The following is a 25,768-nucleotide window of genomic DNA, read 5'->3' as shown; positions in this document are numbered from 1 at the left end:
AAAGCAAAAACAGATGAAGAAGCTAATGAAGAGCCACCCACTTTCCAAGAAATACTACTGGTGGCTGGTGGAGTTTTAATGAACGGCAGACGCCGTCATCTGTCCATTACAACTTGTGAAATATACCCACAAAATAGATCTGCAAACTGAAAAATAGAGAAAACATGTGGAGTGAATGAGAAGAAGAAAGAAATAAAGTGTTGGTGGGAGGGAGAAAAAGGTAGGTGGTAGCCAACCTGGAAGCTGGCACCATCGCTGGACAAAAAAAGAAAAGAAGCAAAAGACATGAAAACAATTATATAATTAAAATATGAGTTTTTTTAATTTATTCATTAATAGTATCATATTCTTTCTTTACATTTGATTTAAATGAAATCTTAAAATAGATTCTAATTAATATATAAATTTATAAATGATTAGAGGATGAAATATAGAATTTTAAAAGATTATTACTGATTCTCTAAGCGCACATGGTAGCATAACTCATTGGTGGATCCATTTGTCTAGTTCCTCGTCAAATTCTTTAAAATTTTGTCAGCTTGGTGATGTAGTTGGCCAGAAAACCTCCAAATTACCGTCTAACACCAAATATTCTTACGCAACAAATTTTGATCATAAAGGAATGAAGCGGGTGTGGGTAAAAAGTGAAGGATTCTTGGGAACATCCAATAACTACAAGTAACTCAATCAAAAACTTGTTAACGCTTTGTTTCTCTCCAATCCCAACAATTTGTTTTATTAATGTCAAGTAAATTGGTTTAAAATCAAAGGTGTTTCAGTAACATTTTCTCATGGTTCCACGTTTATATAATTGAAAAGTATGTATATATATATATATATATTCTAGAAACAAGATAACTTTTCTTCCTTCTCACACCATTGGTCTAAATAAAAAAAAGAAAGAAAATCAAAGGTGTCACAATCTTTGTTTTAATAATGCTTTTGTTACCTAATACATATCAATCAAATTCAACTTAATTAAAAAATCATCAAAAATTCAATTTTTTTAATATTTTTATGTCAATAAAAATGTACACATGATGTAAAAGACGAATTGGAAACCCTAAAAATTTCTTTCTCTTTTTTTTCAAGTCCTTTGTTCATTTTCTTTTGTTTTGCTCAGTGGCGGTGTCAGCCTCGAGCTGACTATCACTTGCATTTTTCTCCCCCCCCCATAAACCCTCTCTTTCTTCCTTTCTTTGTCTCATTCACACTATGTGTCTTCTCTCTTCTCAACTTGTAGATTTATTTTGTGGGTATCTTTGTTGTTCTCACAAGTTGTGATGGACAGATGATAGTGTTTATCGTCGCTGAAACTTCACCGACGAACAACAGTTTTTCTTGGAAAGTGGGTGGCTCTTCCTTAGTTTCTTAATTTATTTCTGTTTGAAAGTTTTTCAAAATAATAAATGATTTCACGAGTCAGTTTAGACCCGTGTTGTCTTAAGTTTTATATGTTCTTTTTCGTTTGTTTTCCATTGTTTAATAAGTCATTACTTTTAGAAGTTTTTGCCTACTCTTACTTATGCATGTAGTCTTGCTTTTGAAAGTGATTTTAGAGATGGATTTGTCACCATTCTCTCTAGTTTGGTTGCTTAGTTTTTTTGTTGATTTTTGTCCATTGCTTTGGATCATCTGGGGCTAACTTTCTTATCGTACTAAGTGTTTGCAATCACTCCAAATATATCGTGCTTGAGTTATATCAAAGTCAGTTGTAAACATGCCATAATATTCTATTAATAAAATTTGAATCAAGACCACCATAATTTTTAAACTTTCAACTTTATCATTTCAATAAAAAAACATCATATAGGTGTGTTATAATCTAATTAAATTTAAAGGGTTTGACCTCACTCTTGACATATAATCTAATATATGACTGAGTTGTAACAACTTTATTAAAAAGTTTATAAAAATCTAATGTAATTTTAATTGAAATAATAAAATAATTAAATCTCGTATTCTTTTTAGATTTTATGTAAAAATACAAATAACCTCATAATTTATAATCTTAATCACCTTTTAAAATTCCATAATTGAGTTCAATAAAATGTGTGAAACTCTTTCATTAAATATAGAAATCAACGATTATAAATAAACAAATACGTCAGCAATGATGTAAATAACACACTCTTGACATTTATCTAATGTAAACCAATCCAGTTTTGTCAAAGTTTGTAATCTTGAACTACATTGTCCATTTTGAGTGTTTGACCAAAATATAGCATTATGTATAAATAAACCTGGCCTCCCAAATAGATCTTGAAAACTGAAGAGGTACACCGTCGATCGTGATAGCCGAAAATGGGACAATCTTATAATGTAGCGGTCATCGGTGCTGGCACTGCAGGGCTTGTTACGGCCAGAGAGCTTCAAAGAGAAGGTCACCGTGTCACTGTATTTGAAAAGGCCAACCAAGTTGGCGGTACATGGCTCTATGATTCACTGGTGGAATCTGACCTATTAGGCCTCGACCCGAATCGGGAAATAGTTCATAGTAGCCTCTACAAATCCCTTCGAACTAACCTTCCTAGGCAGGTTATGAGTTTCTTGGACTATCCATTTGTGAAGAGAGAAAGTGGAGATACAAGGCCTTTTCCGGGTCATGAAGAGGTGCTCAGGTTTCTCCAAGACTTTGCTCGGGACTTTGGGTTGATGGAGTTGGTTCGATTTGGGCATGAAGTGATTCGGGTGGAGCTAGTTGATGAGGTGAGTCACGAGTGGGTTGTTGAGTCTAGGACTCGAGAGACCGAGTCAAGATGGGAATCCAAAGAAGAGGTTTTTGAGGCTGTGGTTATTTGCAATGGTAAAAACACAGAGCCAAAAGTTGCAGAATTTCCAGGTATTTCATTGATGCCGTTACATCAGCTTTCTGTAACTACTACTGCTTCCAAATACATGAATATTGTTTCTCTATGCGGCAGTTGTTGGTAAATGTCATCACATCTCGAATTCAACTGTTATGTTGTAATAATTGTCTGTTTCTAATACATATGTATAATTATTTTCATTAGGCAGGGATACTTGGCCAGGATTACAAATGCATAGTCATAATTATCGAACTCCAGAACAGTTTGAAAATAAGGTATTTAAATTTATGGTACATTTCAATTCTATCCACGCAATTCCTACAATGATTCTGGGTTATTACCGACAGATAGTGGTGCTCATCGGGAACGGACCAAGTGCCACCGACATTTTGAGAGAGATCTCCCCTCTTGCAAAACAAGTTCATTTGGCTTTCAGAGGATCCGATATCAAGTTGATAAATCTGAAAAATTATGATAACGCCTGGCCACATTCACCGGTTTCTTATTCATTTTTATCAATTAATTTTGTTTAAGCTGGTCTCTTTTTTTTTCTTTTTCTTTTTGGCTGATAGAGCGACATTTTATGCAGATTGAATGCGCTCACGAAGATGGTAAAGTGGTATTTCAAGATGGATCAATTGTTGAGGCAGATGTCATTATTCATTGCACTGGGTATTTTCAAATACATTGTCCTTTTTCATATTTAGAAACGCTTTTCAATCATCCTGAGGGAAAATCATCTCTTGCAGGTACAAATTCCACTTACCATTTCTCAAGTCAAATGGGATTGTTACCGTGGACGATAACCGTGTCGGACCTCTGTATAAACATATATTTCCACCGAGCTTAGCCCCTTGGCTTTCTTTTGTGGGACTAAATTACAGGGTAAGCTTTTATCTTCCATTTGATCAGAACGTGTCATGGTAATTAAATGTTACTTCTGAACAAGAAGTTGCAGTTTCAAGTCCTAACGCTATGAGCCATCCATCTGAGTTTTGCTCAAATGTTAGTTTAATAGCCAAGGCTTTTGTTTAGCCAGAGTATTGAATGGATTGATTAGTAATACTATACTTTAAAACTGAGTTTCAAGTTTTGACATTGGAATTGGATGTTTAAACAATCAGGCACTGGTGTTTAGAGTAATAGAGTTACAAGCAATATGGGTAGCAAAAGTTTTGTCCGGCAAGGTGAAGCTGCCAACACAAGAAGCAATGGCAGCTTCTGTTGAAGAATTTTACGAGCAGATGGAGAAGGCCGGATGGCCCAAATATCATACTCATAGCCTTCAGAATGACGAGGTTTCAACTCCCAACTTTCACATAGCCAAAACTCTGTCTCTATCTTTGTCTGCTTACTGTTGATTTTGTTTTGTTTGGGTGATGGCAGGGCGAGTATGCAAGTTGGCTTGCTGCTCAGTCGGACATCAGGCCCCCGAAATCGTGGGAAGAAATAACGTTTTTCAGCTTCGTGAAAGGCATATTCGGTCATGGTGAAAATTTTCGAGATACATGGGATGTTGACAAATGGATACAAGAAATAGAATCTTCTGATTAACTTGCTCATACCATAAATCATCTAGATCAACATTATATATACTCCTTGCATGTCAGATATACTATATTTACATGCACAGGTTTTTTTTTTGTATTCCTAAATTGTTCTTTTATCATTTGAAAGTGAGATGGCTTACTTCCCTGTCTCACACACTTAACCAGCTTTACATATCAGAGACAGTAAGAAACAGAAATACAGTAGAATTTCATCTGAAATTATGTATGTTAATGCTTGTCTGTATCACCTTTGTTCAACCTGCTCAAAGTCAAAACACAAAATTATAATCAAAAGATTGAATTTCCCATATTGCTGTGAGGAAGAAAGGACCTCATCTTTGCAAAGGATTTGGGCCAAGGCCAACATTTTAGTTTTGGAGGTTTCAGCAACTGCTAGATACTTTTTGTATGAACATTCAGGGTGTGGGGAGCTTGTGAAATTGGGCTATAAATTTACAGTGAATGCATTTACCCGACTCTTTTCTATAGCGTAAACACGGCAGTCGATGCGAATGCAACCTTACTGTAATTCCTGGACCCACTTTAGATTCGTGTATATAAATCCATCTATCTCTTCACCCCTTTTTCCTGTCAGATATATTGCACAAGCAAAAAGCACATAAAATTTTGCTACAAAGTGATGGCAGTTTCACGCCAAATTAACTCCTATTATTTGTGCAAGCAATAGCTTTGAGCAAGAGCGTTGTGGTCCCATTTATCTCGAGCATTAAAAAAAACACACCCAGGACTGTGACCGCAATTTTAGCTTTGCTTTGTAAACAAACGTCGGCATGCTTCATCAATGCTGTTGTAAAGGGTACAAAAACATTGTATTTTATGTGCAGAAACGAAAGAAGAAGCCAACACATATAAAGAAACGTGGCAGAAACCCAGAGCAGAGCGGGTCATTACTTGCCCAACACTAGTCCTTGCATAAGGTGACCAAAACCTTATATCAAAAGGTTGTTCCTCACTAAATCGACAAACAAATACTAATAGTATTATTGAGATTTACAATGGTGTTGATGATGTCTAACTCTTAATGGTGGAGCGAAGTGAAAATCTAATGACGATGATCATCCCACTAGTCCAAGGATGTCTGGATGAAACAGTTTGATGAGAAGATGAAATTTAAAATTGTACATGCGTAAAACACTAAACCAGTTTTACCTAATGTTTAACTTTAAAAATTAAAATACTATAATGTTTGATTTTAAATATATAATTTTGTAATAATTTTGTTATAAAAATACACAATATTATAAACAATTTGCATTAATCGGAACATACGGAATACTTCACCTTAAAATTCTTCCATGTACAAAACATTATGGGAAAATTTAAAACTAGAATATTGAAATACAAAAAGACAATATTGTACTACCTTTCTCAAAGGAAAGGAAACCAATAAATAATTGAATTACCCTCTGTGTGTAAAGATTGGGATCAATCTACAAAGATGATAATTGATATTTTGATATCGTCATCTTTCATCTTCGTCATATGGAACTTAATAACATGACATTGTTCAAGTTAAACAATAAAAAATAAAACAGTGAAGCATATAGGTTGGGAAATATAAATCATTTTATATTAATACAGCAGCTTCTGTCAGTATTACTATTACTCCCTATGACTACATATGGAAGAGAGAAAGAATAGGTTTTTTAGGATGAATATAAATAACTATGCTATGGGAGAGGATAGGGCAGTGCGTTAACAAAACTGGGAGATTTCATCCGTAAATTGCCTGAAAATGAAATATATATATAAATACCAACAATGTCACAATCTCCCCTTACCTCTCTCACTTCCATAGATGAAATCAAGTTTCAATACAGTGGAGCTCGTTGTGGAGCTTTCTTTCTCCGGTTCATTAAATTTCCTGAAACTTCGGATACCGGAGGACATGTCGGACGACATGCTGTCAAGCTTGTCCTTTTCTTCCTCACAATCTCCGACGTTGCAGCGGTGCAAGCAAGTGCCCGGCACCACACTTCATCGTATCCACCAGACCCAGAAGACGTTTTGGTGGAACAAGACGGCTCAAGGACCGAGTCGGGCGTCACCAAACCATCATCCAGACCAGAATCAGGTAAAGGCAAATAATTGCACTCAAACAGGAACTTGGAAAGCCCATCTTCTGTTCTTGAGAGATAATCTATCTGCTATGAAGAAAATGGTAGCTGAAATTGTTGAAAAAATGTACTACTGGGAATAAAAAGGCAATAAAATAATAATAAAGGAAAAAGTAACCTTGCAGGAAAGAGAGCAAAAGAGATAAGGGTCTTGCAGGCTTCTGTCGCAGATGGTGCAGAAATTGCCGGAGCCTCTGAACTGCCTTGTTTGTGGCCTTTGGTTTATAAATACCACTTTTGCGCTATTTGTTATGTATGACTTATGGAACAACAAAACAAAGACGGAACAAAGAAAGACCGTGAGTACAGCATTGAAGGCTTTATGACAATTTCAGCTCTTTTTACCAAGCATGCCGAAAGTATTAGACACGACAAAGAGCAATTAAATTACTCACAAAAAGCTAAATTTGAAACTAAAACATGTTTTGTTTTCTATGTTTGTTGGAATTGAAGTTGAATTAAGGAGCAAAGGGTGATGACTTACTTGAACAAAGGCGCAGTCCATTAATTTGGTTGCATCATCCAACCTTATAACATCATGGTAGACATATCTTCTTACCTGAGAACTTGAGAAAGAGAGTTAAAGCACTTGAAATCATACGATATCAAGAGAATTACAAGGTGCAAGGGGGAACCTGTAAGAGCCTGTGGGAACTGTGAGGAGCCAAGCAGCGAGGGCATATACTGATACAACAATCCAAGCAATATATATTCTTCTCGTTTTTCCTCGCATCTTCATGAATTATACAAGCGTTGAAGAATTTCTCCGTCAGAAGAACTTGAAGCCAACGAGGCACATATGAAGAAAACAACTATTAAAAAAAAAGCCATAAACTCATTTAGCTTTCACAAACGATAAAGCAGAAAGAAAAAAGAAAAAAAAAAGGAGAAAAAGAGAGACTTACCATGATTTACCTGCTTGAAATTAAAAAAGAGATATTAGTCTGGTCAAGGCTTAAGAATATAATGGTGGACAAACCATTATTGAGGAGAGAGAGGACATGAGATGAAAGCTCAAGAAAAGAGAAACGGCGCCTGGCAACTGCGGCTGGCGGTCTTGCAGTTACCAATGAAATAACAAGAGAAAGAAAAGGAGAGAGAAGGAGAGGGGTTGGCCTTTTTTAAAGACCTGTTCTATCTTCTAATGTGTATTTGAGAAATAAATGGATTTATTAATTGCAGGGGCTGGAGATTAAAAGGAAGAAAGTAATAGAATAGTGATGGATTTGCTGTTTACTAAGAGCTCATGTCCCCAAAACCCTTTAAAGTTTAAACCCTAGCCCTTTGGTCCTCTCTCTCTCTCTCTCTCTTCTGTGCTAACTGCATAATGACAAGACGAGAAACAGTGCCTTTTCTCAGTTCTCGGTGGAAAACGGTAAAAGAAAAGTCGCAAGTGGCGCTGTAATTAAGAAAATGGCCTCTTTATAGTGGAATTACGGTTCTATACAAAAACTTTGGATAAACTATATCATCAGTCACTTCATTATATACAAGTTTTCATTTTGATCAGTTATTTAAAAATAAATTATGATTTAATCAATAATGTTTTTGAAATTATTGTTTTAGTCCCCACCATTAAGTAATTAATAAAATGATGATGTGGTACTTGTTAAAGTAAATGTCATAATACAATATGTCTTCAACTTTTATATTTTTTTATCAATTTTACCATCAAAACTATAAAAAAATATATTATAAAATGAAAATTATAAAATATAAAAGAAAAACTAAGTTTACGTCTTTTTGTGGTTCGCACCCTTTGTCCAAGTAAAAAGAATTTACCAATTAATTTCTCATATCACCAAAGCCTTTACCCAATCAAAACTTACCCCTTTTTTTTTCTTACCTTCAATCCTCTTCTTTTTCAATCAAACACCAATCCTTTGCTGAACCCACCACCAACAAACACCCGCCTCCTTAACGCCACACCTTCGCACCATCACCATCCTCACACCACCCACCAGCCACAACATTGCTCTTATTGGACAAGCAAGAGCCTTAGACTCCTTAAAATTATATTTTCTGTTTTTAGTCCTTTTAAATTTGTAATTTTATATATTAATTCATACTAAATTTTTAATTTGACGTGAATATTATAAAATTTTAATTTATCATTTTAAAAAATATAAAATTATAAATTAATATAATAGTAAATTTGCATCTTGAGTTAAATAAAAATTTATAATTCAAATTTTTCTAAAAAAGCACACTAATCAAGCACCAAGATCACACCATATAATAGCCAGCCTTCTTATCGCCCCAACTTAGTAGCTCACAGCCACCAAATTTCTCTCAGAAACAAAAACAATCACCTTCACCAACTCTCCTATGCCCACTCACCCACCCTTAATGCCTCACTTGACAATGCTTCCTCCATTTTAGTTACTTATATTTGAAATGTTATGTTTTAGTCACTTACCTTATCGTTTAGTTACGAAATGGTCACTCTACCGTTAAGCTCCATTTTCCTTCCTAATGATGATCCTACGTGGCAGCCCAACTGAGTTTTAAATGCCAACTTGGATATCTTATGTGGCAGTCTAAATTAAATTTATTTAATTAAAAATATTTTTTCATCCCAACAACTAGACATCCAAGTTGACATTTAAAACCCATTTAGATTGCCACGTAGAACTGCCGTTAGGGAGGTAACGGAGCTTAACGGTAGAGTGACTACTTAGTAACAAAACGATAACGTAAGTGACTAAAACGTAACATTTCAAACATAGATGATTAGAATGTAATCTGAAGCAAACAAAAGTGATCATTTTTATAGTTTACCTTTACCTTTACGTATTTATGCAGTCCATTTTTTATGTATTTATATATTACATACATTTTATAACTTAATAATTATCTGTTTTTAAAGAATTTTTATTTTTATAATTTTTATATGGAATAGGATAAAATTGACAAAAAAATATAAAAATTAATGACTAATTTTATTATATTAATTAAAAAAACGTGACATCACCAATTCGTAATTATTTAACAATGGAGTGACAAAGAAAATAATCTCAAATAAGGTTCGTAACAGAGCCAAGAGATTGATTGGGCCTAACCCTTTTAAAATAATTTTTTTAAAATTTACATCATCTTATAATTTAATAGTTTACGCAAAACATTTTTCGAAAACTCTGCTGGCTCAGCTGCTCCACAACTTTAGTACAAGTGGATGAAGACTAGAAGTTGTCTTGGGTAAATTCATCAAATTATTGATGGATGCCTCAGACATTAAACCGAAATGGAGTTGCATTTGAACTAGCTTCGAGTTCTTACTGGTCAAATCAACGTGGAATTTGTTAAGAGCAAGAACTCTATATATACACTATTTAATGAGTTTCATTCACCATCCTTGAATACTAATATAAAACATTATTAGTTAAAAAAATAGAAGTAAAACTATAGGTTGTAAGGGTCTTCCAATTCGATTATTGTTTAGAATATAAAGTAATTTTAAATTTTGTGGTCAGTATATATTTAATTATATTTATATCAAGTTAGCAAAAATCATGTTTTGATATGGTATTCACTAATTTAATCGTCGGCTAATTACTGGGATTTAGCTCAAACGAAAAGAGGTTTGGTCGTAGTGGCAATAGATAATAAACAAAAGAATTTTGGTCCGAGAACATAGGTGTAATAGAGTAATGAACTCCGGTTATTTTCATGCCTTAAATCACAGTTGGCATGGGGTAGTCAAAAAAGAACCAAATCGCAGTCAGAAGATACAATAAATGTCCTTTACTGGCAAGTTGCAATAGACAATATCTTCGCTTAGTTATCTATCAATTTAAGGGTGATTTAAGACATTTCATAACACGAGAAAAGTAAGCGAAAGCAATACAATTGCAGTCGCAGGCAAAGAGGGGGTTAGGTCTTGAGACATGGCATCAAAAACGTAAGCGACAGCAACAGCACCCACTATGCCAAGCCCGAAACCCATTCACGCCCAAATCATATCCTTCTTTAAATGAATTTTTTAATATATCGGTGACTAAGAGTTTAATCTATTTTCAAATAAAAAATGATGAAAATACACCATATAAAAGAAGGCATTAATTTGAACCGCAGAAGATTTGGTTAATGACGTTAGGGTAGTAGTAGGTAGCTGAGTTATAGGCCGAAAGTGAAGCCTGGTTTCACCGTTTTTCATACTCAAATCAAGCCATGATATGATATATTGGCGACAAGCACTCCCAATATTCAATAAATTAAAAGACAGGCCGAAACTCCTTTCTTTCTTTTTGGGTGGCAAATAGAGAGGCCTCAATTCAAGTATGTGAAAGTTGGGAAATAAAAATGAAGTTAAATTGGGAACAAGTTCCAGCTGCACAAGGGACAGCAATGAATTAAGAGACTTTTAGACTTTAGAGGGGTATCCAGGCAGGCAAAACAACAAACTAACAAACAATGCAAGAGATGGGAAAGGTTTAAAACGAGAAATCCAAGGACTTTAATAAAAAAGACAAAACCACGACAGCGAAGTTTCAAATCAGGTTATGATTACGTGAACCGTTACTGTCTGGATTTAGAGTGCGTTTCTTTTGGGAAGTTTTATTTATCGATTTTTTTTGGTATTTTTTATGTTAGTAGAAATATGGCTTTCAACCCAAACATCCATTTTCAAACCAAAAATAATAAATTGAGATTTTAACCTAGTTAAAAATTTTAAATTTTAATTTTCAGAAGAATGCTTTTCAATGAAATTATCTCTTTATCTCACATTAAATCTACCATTTCATAATATGTTTAAAATTGACATTTTATTTTCTTAAAAGTACTTTTCTCGGTAAACATAATCAAAATTTCCAAAATCACTTTTTCAAAGTTTATTTTCACCGCATTTTTCAAAAGTGCTTTTTAACCTTAATAATAAATTAACCTCGAGCCTCTTTTTCTATAAATTTACTTACCTCTTTAAAAAACATAAATCATTTTCCGAAAAACCTCATTTATGACTAATTTTATTTAAAATTTAACATAAATCAAATATTGTAATGTTCAATATTATATTTAATTATTTATGTTTAATAATATAATAAAAAATTTGATCCAATGCCAATGCATAAATTCCATACATCATTGGTGAATAATAATGTAATAAATAGTAAAATACTAACCCAAGACCCTAGACCAATTTTGAGTGAAACAAATACAATATTAACTAATAAAAAAGTAAATATCCAATTTCATTAATTGCAATAACATTATTTCTATAAGTTCCAACACATTTAAACGAGTTATTTTGTTTCCAGATAAAACTTATGAATAGAAATAAAAGATGGTCATCGTGTGGTTTTTCTTATCCTAAAAGGCAAAGCTAAAGATGTTGAGGTTAGGCTTTAGACTAACTCAATAAAATGTCGTTAAGCACACCGAAAAGCTGTACGAAACATAAATCTATAAAGAGGGTATCAAAATCTTTGACTTGGAAAACTACAGCCTAAAGGATTAACCATTAATATAAAGTTTTTCCAGAATTATTTAATATAAAGCTTCTGGGATAGTTCAAAAGTCAATATTTTTTCTTTACAAACAAAGCCTCAACCAATACTCCATTGAAGTGTTTACATTTCTAGCAACGTAACTTGGTTTTTTAATTATGGATAAAACAGAGCAAATAGATAATGATCTCCATTCCCCCCCTAGGATTAATGGGACTGAAGTAGGACATTTGAGATGTAGAGTCCAGGTTGGTTCAATACCTACCTAAACCTCTGTTGCTGGACTCGGAATTGGGCTACAGGGAATGTGTGCTGTGGGCCAATTTCAGATCCTTGGGCTCCGTTTAATGCGGCCCTATTGGGCCTCCGCCTCTCAATTTCCTTTCCCATCAATCTCTCCCTCCAGACGGGAAAAATAAAACAATATGTAATCAATTAAATAATTGCTGAATTGAACTGCATTCAAAGTGGAATAGATTTAAATCTAGTTAATGTATTACATGTAAGTTGTAGATTTAATTTATTGTTATACTTCCTACGTTAATGAAGACACGTGGAGAGTAGGGGGTAATCTGTTAGTGACATTTCGTTGAGAATAACCCTTTCGGAGGGTACCCATTATACCAACCTTCCGTCGAGAATCTTCTGTGAGTAATTCTCTACGAATCCTCTTCAAGTTACTTTAGAGATGATTTGCTACGGGCTCTCTGTGAGGACCACTAAGAGACCATTGGGACACAATAACTTCACACAACCTTAACAAGGAGAAAGTCACAACATTACCAACACAATACCAAGTTACCTATAAAGGCCTTGCCACCTGACCGACCACATAGACGGGCTTACCTCTGTATTGCTAGCTACATGACAAAACGAGGCAAGGAGATACCCCTATATATACCTCTGAGTGCAAGAGGCAAGGGATCTCTCCTTCTTCCCCAAGAAAAACCTAGGTGTTTTCTTAGCCATCTCTTTCCTCTTCTCCTCTCCTCTCCTTAACCTCCTACTTTGGCTCTCCACCTATCATAGGTGAATCGCCCTCCTGTCTCCACCACCTTCTCCTCCTTATCTTCTCCCTTGTTGAAACTTTGTATCAACATTTATGTATTTTAATTTATTCATTTTTAGTCTATGTACTTTTGAATATTGAAATTTCAATCTTGAACAAACGTTATACGTCAAATTTGTGGCGTTAACTTTTGCTATTCTTAAAAACTTGTTCTACAAGCATATTATTGTGTGTATAAAGCTATGCCAACTTGTTTTTACATAGCACTTGCAAAAAAAATCACGTTATTTTAGTTAATTAATTTAAAATCATTGTTAAAATTTCAAATTTCAAAAGTGCAATGACGGAAAACAATTAAATTAAAGAACATGTATTAAATCCGCAATATGTATAGTACAAAACTAGTAGCAAAACTTGATTTAGCGAGTTTAACTGTTATCGTTCGAGTCAGAACTAAAACTGCATAATTTAAAAAGTATAATGACTAAATCCACAATTTATGTATACTACAAATACCAGTAACAAAAGTTCACCAGATATTATAAGTATTTGTAATGGCTTTTCTAAGGTTTTTTTTACATATAAAAGATTATAACTTCAAAGGATTATACAACATCGATCTGACTGAAAGAATATTTAAAAATAAAAAAATAAAAGTATGCACACATGTAGAAGATTTTGATACACACATACGTATATCTAATCAATAGCCTTCGGCCCTTCATTAAAATAATTAAATTTAGATATATTATCGGTTTGATCCAAAAATTCTACCTCCGCCCATGGTATATATCTTCATTCTTAGGGAGTTTTTATGTGTGTATATTAGTTAAGTTTAAAGAACAAATTGAACATAGAAACTAAAAGTAAAGGTAAGATTAATTAGGATTAGCCATGCATTTGAAGAAGAGTTATGAGGTAAGGCTGTTCATCAGCATAAATGTACAAATGTTAAACTAGGTTTAAATTTCACTGATCAATTCCCATAGTTACTAACAACATAATATTAGAAACCCAAAGTTTGGACCTGTCTTCTAAGAAAACATATTGTAAGATTAATACGAACCCTAATAACTGCAGCTACAAACAAAACTAGAGGGAGAGGAAACAAGTAAACCCTAAAAGTTTGACTTTGGTTTATTATATTAGTAGGGAGAGACGCCGACGTTGGTAGGCACAAAGAACCCATCTTTCACCACCGCCTCCTCTCCTTCCTACACACATTATCCCGAATCAAAACGAATATAAAGAAACACAAGGACTAAACAGTGCACCTTTAGGGTCTGAATTGAAATACCTGCTGGCGTACGTTATTTTTCATTTTCATAACAGCTTGATCAGGCATTTGTCCGAAATGTATGCGCGGGAAGTGGGCCCACTAGAATACGGGGAAAAGATGAAAATTAGTACCCTATCTTTTATTTTATGGTTGCTGAGCAAATTAGATTGTGCAGTACTTGAGTGATTTTTAAAGTTTAAGAGAAAAAAGGGGTTACATTCTTGGCAGCAGCACTGAAGGCGTCTCTGTGACTTATATCAGGATTCCCGGCTTTGATACGTTGGATTTCTTCCCTGTAGAGTTGATAGATTAGAAGCATTTGTTTCATTGTGTGTTTGCCATTCAAATAAGACTTGTAAGTTGGACGATCAGATGAGCCATTAAGTTAAAAGAGGGTAAATTTATTATAAGTTAATTAGCTTACTTGATGAAGCGATTGTAGGCAGACGGCACTCTCTGTCTCTTCTCCGGAGCTGCACATACACACATCCATCTCAGACAAGCAAAGAGACAAATGCATTAAACATTTTAAAAAAAATCACCTCCCTCACTTTTCTCATACACATCTATCTATCTTGCTTTGCATGGATTCTTATTTAGATCTATATTTGGGGAGGGGAAAATAGAAATTTCGGACAATTTCTTTCTTAACTAATTTAATGTACATTGACAACATGAAACCTAGGGTTTGGGGGGACATAGAGGAAATGAAAGCACTAATTTAAGTAGGCATGTAAAGCATAGGGCCTTGAACCTTCACTTCTTGCCTTAGCCTTCATTTTAGCTGGAAAACAAACTCATTTTTTCAAGAAAAGGCTACTTCAACTATATAAGGTATATTGTGAAACTTTGTCTTATAATTTTCTTGCTACTAATAAATAAATAATAAAATGTGAAGAATCTCACGTCTGTTGACCACAGGAGGTTTGGCTATCTCCTCAAGCTCAGCTGCTCCACGAATAACAGTGTCATTTGGGTTTGGGTGATTGATCATCACCATATTTGGTGGTGCACAACTTCGGATCTCTTCCTGTGAAGAATTTTGTAGTGAAAGAGGAAAACATAGTTACAGTGTTTGTTTGTTGACATAATACCCTAATTTCATATCAGAAACGAAACTACTTAATATGTATATACCAGGAGATTCTGTGGGGTAAAGAAAGAATGGGCAAGGTGAAGCTGATTAGCTGTGGGAAGAAGCAAGCCACGCATGTCGACTGACAAAAGATTTGTGCAGTGGCCGCATCGAACCATAACTGTGTTGTTGAACAAGCTACTGCAAGGAACACTCACCTGAGATGATACAAAAGCAAAGAGAATGCATTCTTAAATACTATAACACAATAAATAAAAAGCCCAAAAAGGGTTTTGGAGGAAAAAGAAGAAGATGAAACACAATAGGGACAAAAGAAAAGGTTTACAGCTAGAACAGTGTCGCAAAAGTTGCAATGGACGTAACAGAGCTGGTCCGGGGGAGAGAGGTGGTCCGATGAAAATGAGACTGATGAGGACGACATCCTTTCTTTTTTGGGGGAATTTTTTATGAGCTTTTGAATTGATTGATTGATTGATAGAATGACTGATGGGTGGATTTTGATAGGTTTCTAACTCCTTGATCTCTGATCTTCTTGATTGTTGAGTTGTGCTAAAAGATAAGAAGATGAGAGAGTTTAGAGATACTGCTAAGTAATGGAACTCAGACTCAATGTGTTTTGCTTCTCTCCCTCTCTCTCTCTCTCTCTCTCTCTGTGCACTTGCTGTATTGTAAATGTAAGTGTAGGTAATTTGCTTCAAGGGTTGTAGTTTGAATAGTTTTGTACAGCTTGTGGAGTGGAGGCATTGCAAACGGGACCAGATAGATAGAAAAGAAAAATAAGCGAAAGAAATTTAATGAAGGGCATAGGATAAAGGGCAAAAAGAAAAATTAATGGTTGGCTTTTACGATGAATGAGAGAGAGAGAACAGAGGCGGCAGAAGTGGGGGAGAGCAAAGTAAGAAAGGGACGTTTGCATGGGAGCTGATTAACTTAATTTGGCTCATCACCTGTTCTTTTCATACTTCAGAGGTGGGTGCCAAAGCTGAAGCTTTTCTCGGTTCTCTCAAATTCCCAACCCTGCCATTTTATGCATATAATTTATTTATGATTACATGATAGGATTTTCAACTACGCATATTACTTACATACCAATCAATTCTGCCCACCATACTATATCTCACGTCTTTCTAACTCCATCTTTAGTTACATATATCAATTAAAACCCTATTGCCATGTAACTATGCATCCTTTATAGATTTTAATTTCATCTTTATCTCTAATTTGTTTAACCTTAATCCAACCTACCCACCTCACTCTACTGTGGAATTCGCTGTCCTCCATAATCTTGGTTTCTTTCTTTCTGTTTGTTATGTCAAATTTGAGAAAGGTGAGATTATTTTTAGTCATAGGATTATGATATGAAATATGGAATATGTTATATTATATTGTTTGATTTGTTTGGCTAAAATGAAAGATTTTAGTGTTTGATTGATGAAATGCATGGTTACCTACAAGTATATATTATTAAATTATCCTTGTTATAGAACTGGGTTTTACCCTATTTAGTCCCTTTGATTTTTTTATTACAATCAATATATTAATAATAAGTAAATATATGATGTGAAAATAAATTTATAATATTCATAAACCATAAATATAATAAAAATGATTTGAATAAATACAATAATTATAATAATAAAGTATGGCAGCTATTAGTTTACCATTAAAGAAAAAGAGATCAAATTTAAAGTTTAAACCAAAGGGGTGAAATTAATTAAAATTATAAGAATGAAGGGAAAATTTGTTCGAAATATGAGATAAGTATTTATCCTATTTGAGAAAGTGAGATTAGATGATGATGAGAAGACTTGAAATCCAAATGAAATAATGTTGATCCAAAAGGAGATGCTAATTTACGTGAACCAAACACAGCCTAATAGGTATTGGTATTTGGCTTCGTGTGAAGCCACCGTGGCTTTGACAAACTCTGAATTTCATCAACAAAGAAAAGCCAAGGAAGATTAAATATCACTTGGTTATTTATTTCTGATATTGTTACCTCATTATTGTGCATTTATTTAACTTAGATTACATTTAGCCTTTCTTTGAATAGAAAGTTAATGTTTATATTATAATAAATTGTTAATAAAATGTAAATTAAAATGAGTTTTTATTAAATAGTTAAAAAATGTATTTACAGTAAATTCAATACTTGAGTGAAATAAATAATTGCTTTGAAAGCCGTGAAACAGAGGTTCTAAAGGATCCACAAACCCTTCATTTACAGGCTAAAATAAACGAGTAATTAGAGTGTAGTGGGTGGCAGCTCTTAGAATAGGGTAAAGCGGCTATATAAGGGAGGCGGTGAATGGTGATAGGTAGCGGAACTGGTTTTCAGGTATTTACGAGAAAAAGAGAGATTATAAAAATGTAATGAGGAGGAAGGATTCGAGTTGAGTTGAGGAAGTAAATGAAACAAAAAGGTATTTACAAGAAAAAGCTTTTGAAATATGGATTTGACCACACACACACTTAGATTTCTCTCTCATACAGAGATACGTAGTTGTCAGTGATAACAGAAGACAGAGATCTTTGAATCGAAATTACTACCTATTTTGTCTTTGCATTGATGGAGGAGTTGTCTAGTGTTTGGCTAATTTAGTTAGGCGGGACTCTCTACCTACACTACACTGCAGGCAACTGCTATATATCTGTGGCTGGTTTTACTTTTTGTTGCAAAGTAACCCTAACTTTGCTGAAAAAGATGGCAGCTGTCATCTCTCTTTAACATTTCTTCAAAACTATACTATGCCCATCCCCATCCCCCATGTGTGCAAACTGCCTTTCCATTTCTTCCTATTAAGGCAATATTTCAAGTCGCTTTGTTACAAATAACAGTGGCTCTTGTATTACATATGCCACGGCCAACTTTGAATGTCTGCCTGTAATAGAGGCACCGCCATTCGCTGCTTCTAATCAGCTTTTTCACCATTGATTTTCCATTAAACTACTCTAGTTTTTCCCATGTATAAACTTCCATTTGAGGTGATGTGATTTTGAACCGGTAGAGCTAGCTTTTAATTAATCTACTGCACCGGCGGCAGATCGATTGCCGGGAAGATGAACCTAATAATGTTGAAAATTATGGTATAGATGATTGATGTAAAGATGCAAGCAGGAGAAAAACTAACAAATTCCCACATAAATCAACTTGTATATACAAACGTTTTAAGGATGATTGTAGTAATCAGTCTGAATCTAGCAAGGAGAGGCCAACCTTTTAAATTCCGTCTCATCTTGTTGTTAATATTCTTTCATCTATCATTTAGCAGCGGGCATGTATACATTAAGTAGCGTAGAGACTAGAGAGTTGAATATACGTATCCCGGGGGCCGCCTGTTGCGGTTAGATCTTAGAAGTCCAATAAAGATAGACTATAATTTATAGCCTCTTCGGCATCTAAGTACTCGGGCTGCTGCCTGGACCATAGTAGCCATTGACTAGTAGATTGAACAGTTCCATTTTCCTTGTAAATTAAAAAAAAAAAAAGTACGTAGTTCGTACTGCAACAGAAGCCTCAAACCACAGCTAGACTCTCTTATTCGGGCTGTGCCCTCTACTCCAGGCACGTTTGCCAACATTCTTCCATGCACGAGGTTATGACCATGTGATTCATTTCAACATAACCTCTGTTGGTATAGCAGTAGCTAAGATTTCCAGGCAATCTAGTTCTGATAAGTAATCTTCATCTCAGAATGGGAATGGTTCAGGGAATCTTTTCACAAATTCCGGTTCTAATGTAAATACATAAATTGATGAATCTACTATGCAAATAATAAAATTTACGACCAAAGAAAGGGTTTAATGTATGGTAACGTTGTTTAAAATGTCGGATATGTATGTAGGCCAACAGAACACTAGGTTCAAAACCCACCGCAAACACTCAACATGGAAGCTCCAAAGTTCGTCGGTCCCGGCAATAATCCGAATCCGATAGAATCTCAATTTATAAGGATTCGAGTCTTGGAGATAAATCCAATCTAAAGTTATGAAAAAAATTAAATTTATAATTCAACAATCAAACATTAATAATTAATAGAATTATATGATATTACTTAAAATATTAAAAAAATAAATGATAATTACTTATTTTATGAAAATAATTTTAATATTTAAATTAATGCATCCGCTTATATATATTTTATAAATTAAAACAATTATAATAAATTCCTTTTACTTATAAATTTATTCAAAGTATTATAATTATGTTTAAAAAAATCAGAGATTTCTATAAAATTTATATATTAGGTAATAATATTTTACTTATAAATTAATTTGACTTTTGAATAAAGAATTTATTATTATAAGTACAAAATTAAGTAGACAATTCAAAAGATATGAAAGCATTAAGTTATATTGACTTTAAACATAAATCAACCTTTATAAACAACTCCTTTTGACCAATGGAACAAGCCAAATAAACATGGCATGAAACTGTATTGTCGGTATATTTCTCCCTAACCAGAATTTGTACTTCTTTTCCCCTATTCTGTAAATATTTAATAATTTATAATATTAGATAAATATTAATTTTATATATAAACTTTGGTTATATATGTAATTTAATATATAAATTTTGATTCGCGCTACATATCAAAATTAAATTGCAGTTCTATATAAAATTTTAATTTTGATTCAATTGTATGCATTTAAAAGAAATTAATACATACATTTATTTTTATATTAGATTAATATGATTATCTGTATATGCAATATATCAACATAAAACAATATTAATTCGGTAATGTTTTTAGTGATTTGTAAAATTGCATTAAATCAAAATTTTATGTATAAAATTATTATAAAGATAAATAATATTATCATAAATATAAATATTTATCTTAATATTTAAATTTGTTATCATTAGATTTTTTAAAAATTATCATTATCATTATCATTATCATTATCATTATCATTATCATTATAATTAAATTTAATTTTAATTTTTTTAAAAATATTTTTAATTATGTCATTAAATTTAAAAGTTATCTTAAAATATGTATTATTAATTTAAATTTAAGATAATTAGATGTATAAATTTTGAGTTTTAAAATTCTAAAAAATCTATATAAACCTGCATAATTATTGTATAAAATTATTTTAAAGAATAGTATTTTAATTTCTTAGCTTTTAACATACAACCAACTTGGGTTAAATTATAAGAATATGCTGAAAAATATTTATTTTAGAAAGTATGCTAAAATTCTACAAATTTATTGATCTATGTTGTTTCACTGCGACATCAATGAAAACGCGCCATGTAGGACGCGACGTTGTATTCTGGTGCACTTGTCGGAAATGATGTACACATCAGGCTGCAACACAACATGCCTTCTCAGCTTAGTTAAGAAGAAATCTCAATCATCACCGGATTCTTCCGAAGTTATTGCAAAAGCTATTGGCATGATTCTTCAGTTACCATCGTGTGCAACAACTATTATCAACTTATGCTCGTATCTCTCATACAGGAATATGTCGTCAATTTGAACAAGTGGCTTATAGTATCAGAATGCAGTTATGCACTGCTTGAAAGTCTAGAAAAAATAAGGGAAAACTCTTTTTCCAGGGACCAAGCAATTGCCGTAATACGCAGGCTCCGTTTGCAGCTCGGTTACGGAACCTGGTACACACCGCTCCAGTACTTGACACCATTGCCATAATTCATTGTAGGATTTCTCCCACCTGCTATGCATCTTCTCCAATGCCTTCTGTTTTTACAATCATCCGTTGTGGTAGGACATGGTGAAATCGAACTCGCTATGGATGTGTGCAATCAAAACAAGGACCGGTATTTTAGGACCTGCTTTGACTATTGACAATATAAAGTTAGATATCATATCCGAATCCAATTTCGGATGATCATTCGACATACCTAAAAAATAATAAATTGGGTCACCATACGTAGTATAATGTCTGGAAAAAATATCAGAAATCTAGTCGATATTGGTAACCATGGTGTATACCAGCTACAACACATGTATAGGACATGATAAACTTTCTGACCGTCCAGAATAGCGACTTCTTCCTCACATATTGTAACAACCCAGTTTTGACCCTAATCGGAATAGTGGTTTCGGGACCACAAATCCGAATCAGAAAAATATTTTAATATTATTTTTAGTGTCTATTATATGTTAAGTTATAGGTGTGCAAAATTCGTGTGAAAATTTAATCGTTTGAATGTTCAATTTGATAAAAAGGGTTTAATTGCGTAAAATGAAAATTTATGGGTTAAATCTAAAAATACCTAATTGATGTTGTCTTTTAAAAATGGGGGTCTTAAATGTCAATTAGACCATTTGAAATGATAGTGGGTGGCTATGGACAATTATATCCTTATGTTATATGAAATATAAATTATTTATTAAAGGTTAATAAGGTAAATAAATAAAACAAACTAATATATGTTAATTAAAAACAAAGAAAAATTCAAGGTTATCATCTTCTTCACTAGCCGAAAGTAAACAAAAGAAAAAGAAAGAAAACCTAGCTACATTCGGTCATATAAAAGCTTGATTGAGGTTAGTTCTTTGTTCGGTTTTTAATAATTTTTACGTTTTTGAGATCGTTGCTTTGTGTTCTTCAAAACCCATGTTTTAATTTTGTGAATTGTTGATGATTTTGAAATGTGCCATTGATGAATGCTTGAACTTTGTGATAGTTGATGATGAAAAATGAAAGATATGTGATAGATTAATATGTTTTGTATTGGAATTTTTAGTGAAATTGAGTAAATAGGGCTAAATTATGAAATTAAATTTTTGGGGGACTAAAATGTGAAATAAATGCAATGTGTGGACTTGTATGAGAACCATGAATATTCGGCCCTTGTGTAGTATGGGCAAATTTTGTGTAAATTGTGTTTTATGCAATAGGGAGTAAATTGCAAAAAGTGTAAATATTAGGGGCAAAATAGTAATCTGCCAAATTATGTGTTTTTGGACTAAATTGAATGTGTTAATAAATAAATTATCTTATTTTGAATATATTTAGATCGAGAACCAAAGAAATCGGAGTTAGATCGGGAAAAAGCCAAATTAGTCGAATAATCGTCCGACTTTGATTTTCCATCGTCCAAGGTAAATCTACTAGTTATTTAACGTATTTAAATCAGTATATATGTATGTATATCTATTTTATTTTTGTTGATCTATAATTAAAAATAATTTGATTGAATAAGTTTGAAATATAAATGGTATATATGTATATACCATATTCGAATATATGAATATATGCCTATATAAGTCTTTGAATTAATTGTAAGTACGAATGGTATATAGAAAATATATATACATTGTTTGAATATTAAACATGTATCAATATGTTTATGTTGTTGAAAATATTTGATGATATGAGGATTATAAATGTAAACACAAAATTCAAATATATATGTACATTCATGTATAATCTTTGAGTTTGATTAAAAGTATGTATATTGCATTTGCATAGATAATTTGAATAAGTATATATATATGTGTGAGTTGAAACATATACGTATATATGTTTGAATAGGTTTTGAACATATTTCAAGGTGTGAATGTTAAATATATATATGGGTAGTCTTGCATATGTACGGATATACATGTAAAAGTTATTTTGAATAGGTGGATATATATATATATATATATATATGTTAAGTTCTTGTATTGAATTTAGTTAAGTAATAATATATAAATATATATATTTGTGTTTATAAATTTATAAGTGTTTGAATTGAATTGAAGACATGATTTATAAACTTTTAATTAATTGGACATGAACTACAATGAACATGTGTTTGTTATAAAGAATTATTTGAGGAAATATTTTGTATATGTGAAATTGAAATTTGTGATCTGAATCAGGTTATAAGCCTAGCAGGCTAAGTACCGGTGATCTGAATCAGGCTATAAGCCTAGCAGGCTAAGTGCCGGTGATCTGAATCAAAGGAACGAAGTTATTAGCTTAGATTATTTTAATATGTTCGAATGTGAAATATATATTATTTAAGTATAATGGAAGTTAAATATTATGATGGTAGTAGTTGAATCTATAATATAAAGATATATATATATATATATAAATGTATTCGGTTGAATCATTGAATTATCAAGTTTGGAATTGGTGATCTGAATCAGGCTATAAGCCTAGCAGGCTAAGTGCCGGTGATCCGAATCGAGCTATAAGCCTAGCGAGGCTAAGTCTTGGGTGATCCGAATCGGGCTATAAGCCTAGCGAGGCTAAGTGCTTGGTGATCTGAATCAGGCTATAAGCCTAGTAGGCTAAATGCCGGTGATATGAATCAGGTTATAAACCTAGCAGGCTAAGTGCCGGTGATCTGAATATGTTAAATTAAGTGATTATATGCATTTGATATATATATATAAATATATAAATGATTTTGGTTTATTTTAACTTAATGATGGAATAAGTATAAGTATATATATATGAATTTTTGCTCATGATTTACTAAGCTTAAATAGCTTAACGTGTGTTGTATTTGTTTATCTCTGTTTTATAGATTTTGAAGTCACGTTACGAGCTCGGGGATCGTCAGCATAGTCTATCACACTATCGACCCTCTTTGGTATTTTATATATTTTGAATTCGAACCTATGGCATGTATAGTCTAGTTAATATGTTTAATTTTGGGATATGTGAATATGAGCCATGCGAAAATGGCTTACTTTGTTTTGACCTATTTTGGTGTCTATGCATATAGTTTTAAAGGTCATTAAAATAGAGATTTTAATTATACATATTTGATTATAGTATAAGCTATGATAGATAAGTAAGTGTTATTTAATCTGCTGAACTCCATACTTTAAAATTTTATTTAGTTTGATGTTCATTCATTATTGCTTTCGATGTATATAAAAAAATTGAAGTTAACTTACATCTTTGTTCGGTTTGTCTTGCATGAGGGAGTTAAAGTTGAACTTAAGACAAGTTATTAGCTAATTAATATGTCTTTGTTATATTATGAAGCATTGATTTGTCAAATTAGGGCATAATTATGGTATTTAGATAATTAATATGCTAAGGTTGTGATGTGAATCATTGGTTGTCCGATTTAAGACACTTATTGTATTTTAGTTGTAAAATGTTGCCGTTAGGAGGAGGATTATTGCTGTCCAAAAGTGGCATTGTTGTGTCTATTAATGTTTTAATATCTGGTCCAATTTTGTAAATAAATTGTTGACTAATTTTGGTAATAATAATTTTGGGTCGGATTTTGATTGGTAATGCCTCGTAACTCTAATCCGGCGACGGACTCGGATCGGGGTGTTACACATATGCTATGATTTTCCATGGACATCCTGTTGCATGCATTGTGGACTTCACCTAATATTTCTCAGATCAAATGCACGTAATAGTGAAGTTGACACCAAGTTGTATGCTATACTGCTTGACAACAGCTTGAAAAGCATCTTTGGTGTCAAACTTCATCCCAACCTCTAAATGCCCGAAAGTTGTTGACAAAGACTCATGCCTTAGTCTTCTATGAGGAAGGGTTAGGAATTCTAAACCTCCCCCAGCAGCAATATCAAGAGTTCGCATGTGTGGTAGTGGTTGATAAGCCGTGAAATCTGGGTCATCCCATCGAGCAATCTTCGTAGCTTCACCGTCAAATCCACCATCCTCAACTTCACTAGGAATGAGATCTAGTTCTGAAATTACCGTAATTTTTACTTCATAAGGCCCTGCCTCCTCTATGGGTCGTTATCTGTTTGATCGTCCTCTTCAACCTATTCATTCTTTTCTCCTTTTCATTATCAACCCCTTGTGCAGATCCAGGGTTGGATGTGCCCTTGCTGGTCGACGTTGTCGAGTATAGATTATCCTTCTTGTAAACCCAGAACCAACCCCAAACCACTTTTGTTTGACCCACCACAATAACTTAATTGCGTGCCCATCTAAGTGTTATTGGTGTTCAATATCGGCATGCTGAAAGTAAAATCAAAGGCATTGACAGAATGTTGTGCGGGTGTGTTGTAGGCCCGGTGACCAATTACCCCCGACTGTTATCCACCCCAATGATCGAGGGGCGAAATTAATGAATGCCTCACCATTGATGATGATTCTGGCAGGTCTTGGTATGAGCTTTGTAACAATTATGTCATTCCACTGCACAACCCTGTGGTGGGACTTTGAAGTTCTTCATCAAGTCTAACATTTGGTGGCAAGGGTGTTTGTGAGCTCGGGCCATCTTCATCCTCCTCGACGAAGTCGACATACAACTCCAGCACAACGTTCCCACTATAGCAATGGGATTCAATCACCTGCTTCAGATTGTTGTCCCGTTTTATCTTTAAAATGACATGTCTAGTAGGTTTCAAAGACAAAAGATATCTACATTTGAGGCTCGAAATTCTTCTCCGAATCCCCACTTTGCCCTTAATACTTGTCCGAAGCTAAAAACACGTCCTACGTGATGCGTTTTCACTGATGTGGCAGTG

At 33.4% G+C, this 25,768-nt stretch overlaps 3 protein-coding genes across 3 annotated transcripts; 1 reads left to right on the top strand and 2 right to left on the bottom strand.

The window, feature by feature from the left end:
* The first annotated feature begins 2,191 nt into the window (after nucleotides 1-2,191).
* LOC105802578 (flavin-containing monooxygenase FMO GS-OX-like 3) lies at nucleotides 2,192-4,579 on the top strand. The gene is made up of 7 exons (XM_012634290.2): nucleotides 2,192-2,842; nucleotides 3,015-3,085; nucleotides 3,158-3,307; nucleotides 3,400-3,482; nucleotides 3,560-3,695; nucleotides 3,935-4,108; nucleotides 4,197-4,579. The coding sequence occupies exons 1-7, from the start codon at nucleotides 2,305-2,307 to the stop codon at nucleotides 4,362-4,364; spliced, it is 1,320 nt and encodes a 439-aa protein (XP_012489744.1). The 5' UTR covers nucleotides 2,192-2,304; the 3' UTR covers nucleotides 4,365-4,579.
* A 1,346-nt stretch (nucleotides 4,580-5,925) lies between these two features.
* LOC105802582 (protein RGF1 INDUCIBLE TRANSCRIPTION FACTOR 1) lies at nucleotides 5,926-7,849 on the bottom strand. Its single transcript, XM_012634293.2, has 5 exons — nucleotides 7,404-7,849; nucleotides 7,134-7,310; nucleotides 6,983-7,057; nucleotides 6,617-6,757; nucleotides 5,926-6,525 (listed from the first exon to the last, which is right to left on the bottom strand). Exons 1-5 carry the CDS (start codon nucleotides 7,404-7,406, stop codon nucleotides 6,193-6,195), a joined length of 729 nt encoding a protein of 242 aa, XP_012489747.1. The 5' UTR covers nucleotides 7,407-7,849; the 3' UTR covers nucleotides 5,926-6,192.
* Nucleotides 7,850-13,865: 6,016 nt separating this feature from the next.
* On the bottom strand, nucleotides 13,866-16,046 carry LOC105802583 (axial regulator YABBY 1). The gene is made up of 7 exons (XM_012634294.2): nucleotides 15,655-16,046; nucleotides 15,371-15,526; nucleotides 15,140-15,263; nucleotides 14,658-14,706; nucleotides 14,451-14,526; nucleotides 14,252-14,332; nucleotides 13,866-14,168 (listed from the first exon to the last, which is right to left on the bottom strand). Exons 1-7 carry the CDS (start codon nucleotides 15,748-15,750, stop codon nucleotides 14,100-14,102), a joined length of 651 nt encoding a protein of 216 aa, XP_012489748.1. The 5' UTR covers nucleotides 15,751-16,046; the 3' UTR covers nucleotides 13,866-14,099.
* Between the last annotated feature and the right edge of the window lie 9,722 nt (nucleotides 16,047-25,768).

Source organism: Gossypium raimondii, chromosome 11 (assembly GCF_025698545.1).
Source record: "Gossypium raimondii isolate GPD5lz chromosome 11, ASM2569854v1, whole genome shotgun sequence".
Classification (NCBI taxonomy): domain Eukaryota; kingdom Viridiplantae; phylum Streptophyta; class Magnoliopsida; order Malvales; family Malvaceae; genus Gossypium; species Gossypium raimondii.
The sequence above is the reverse complement of the archived record's forward strand: the minus strand, read 5'-3'. Positions and strand labels throughout refer to the sequence as shown.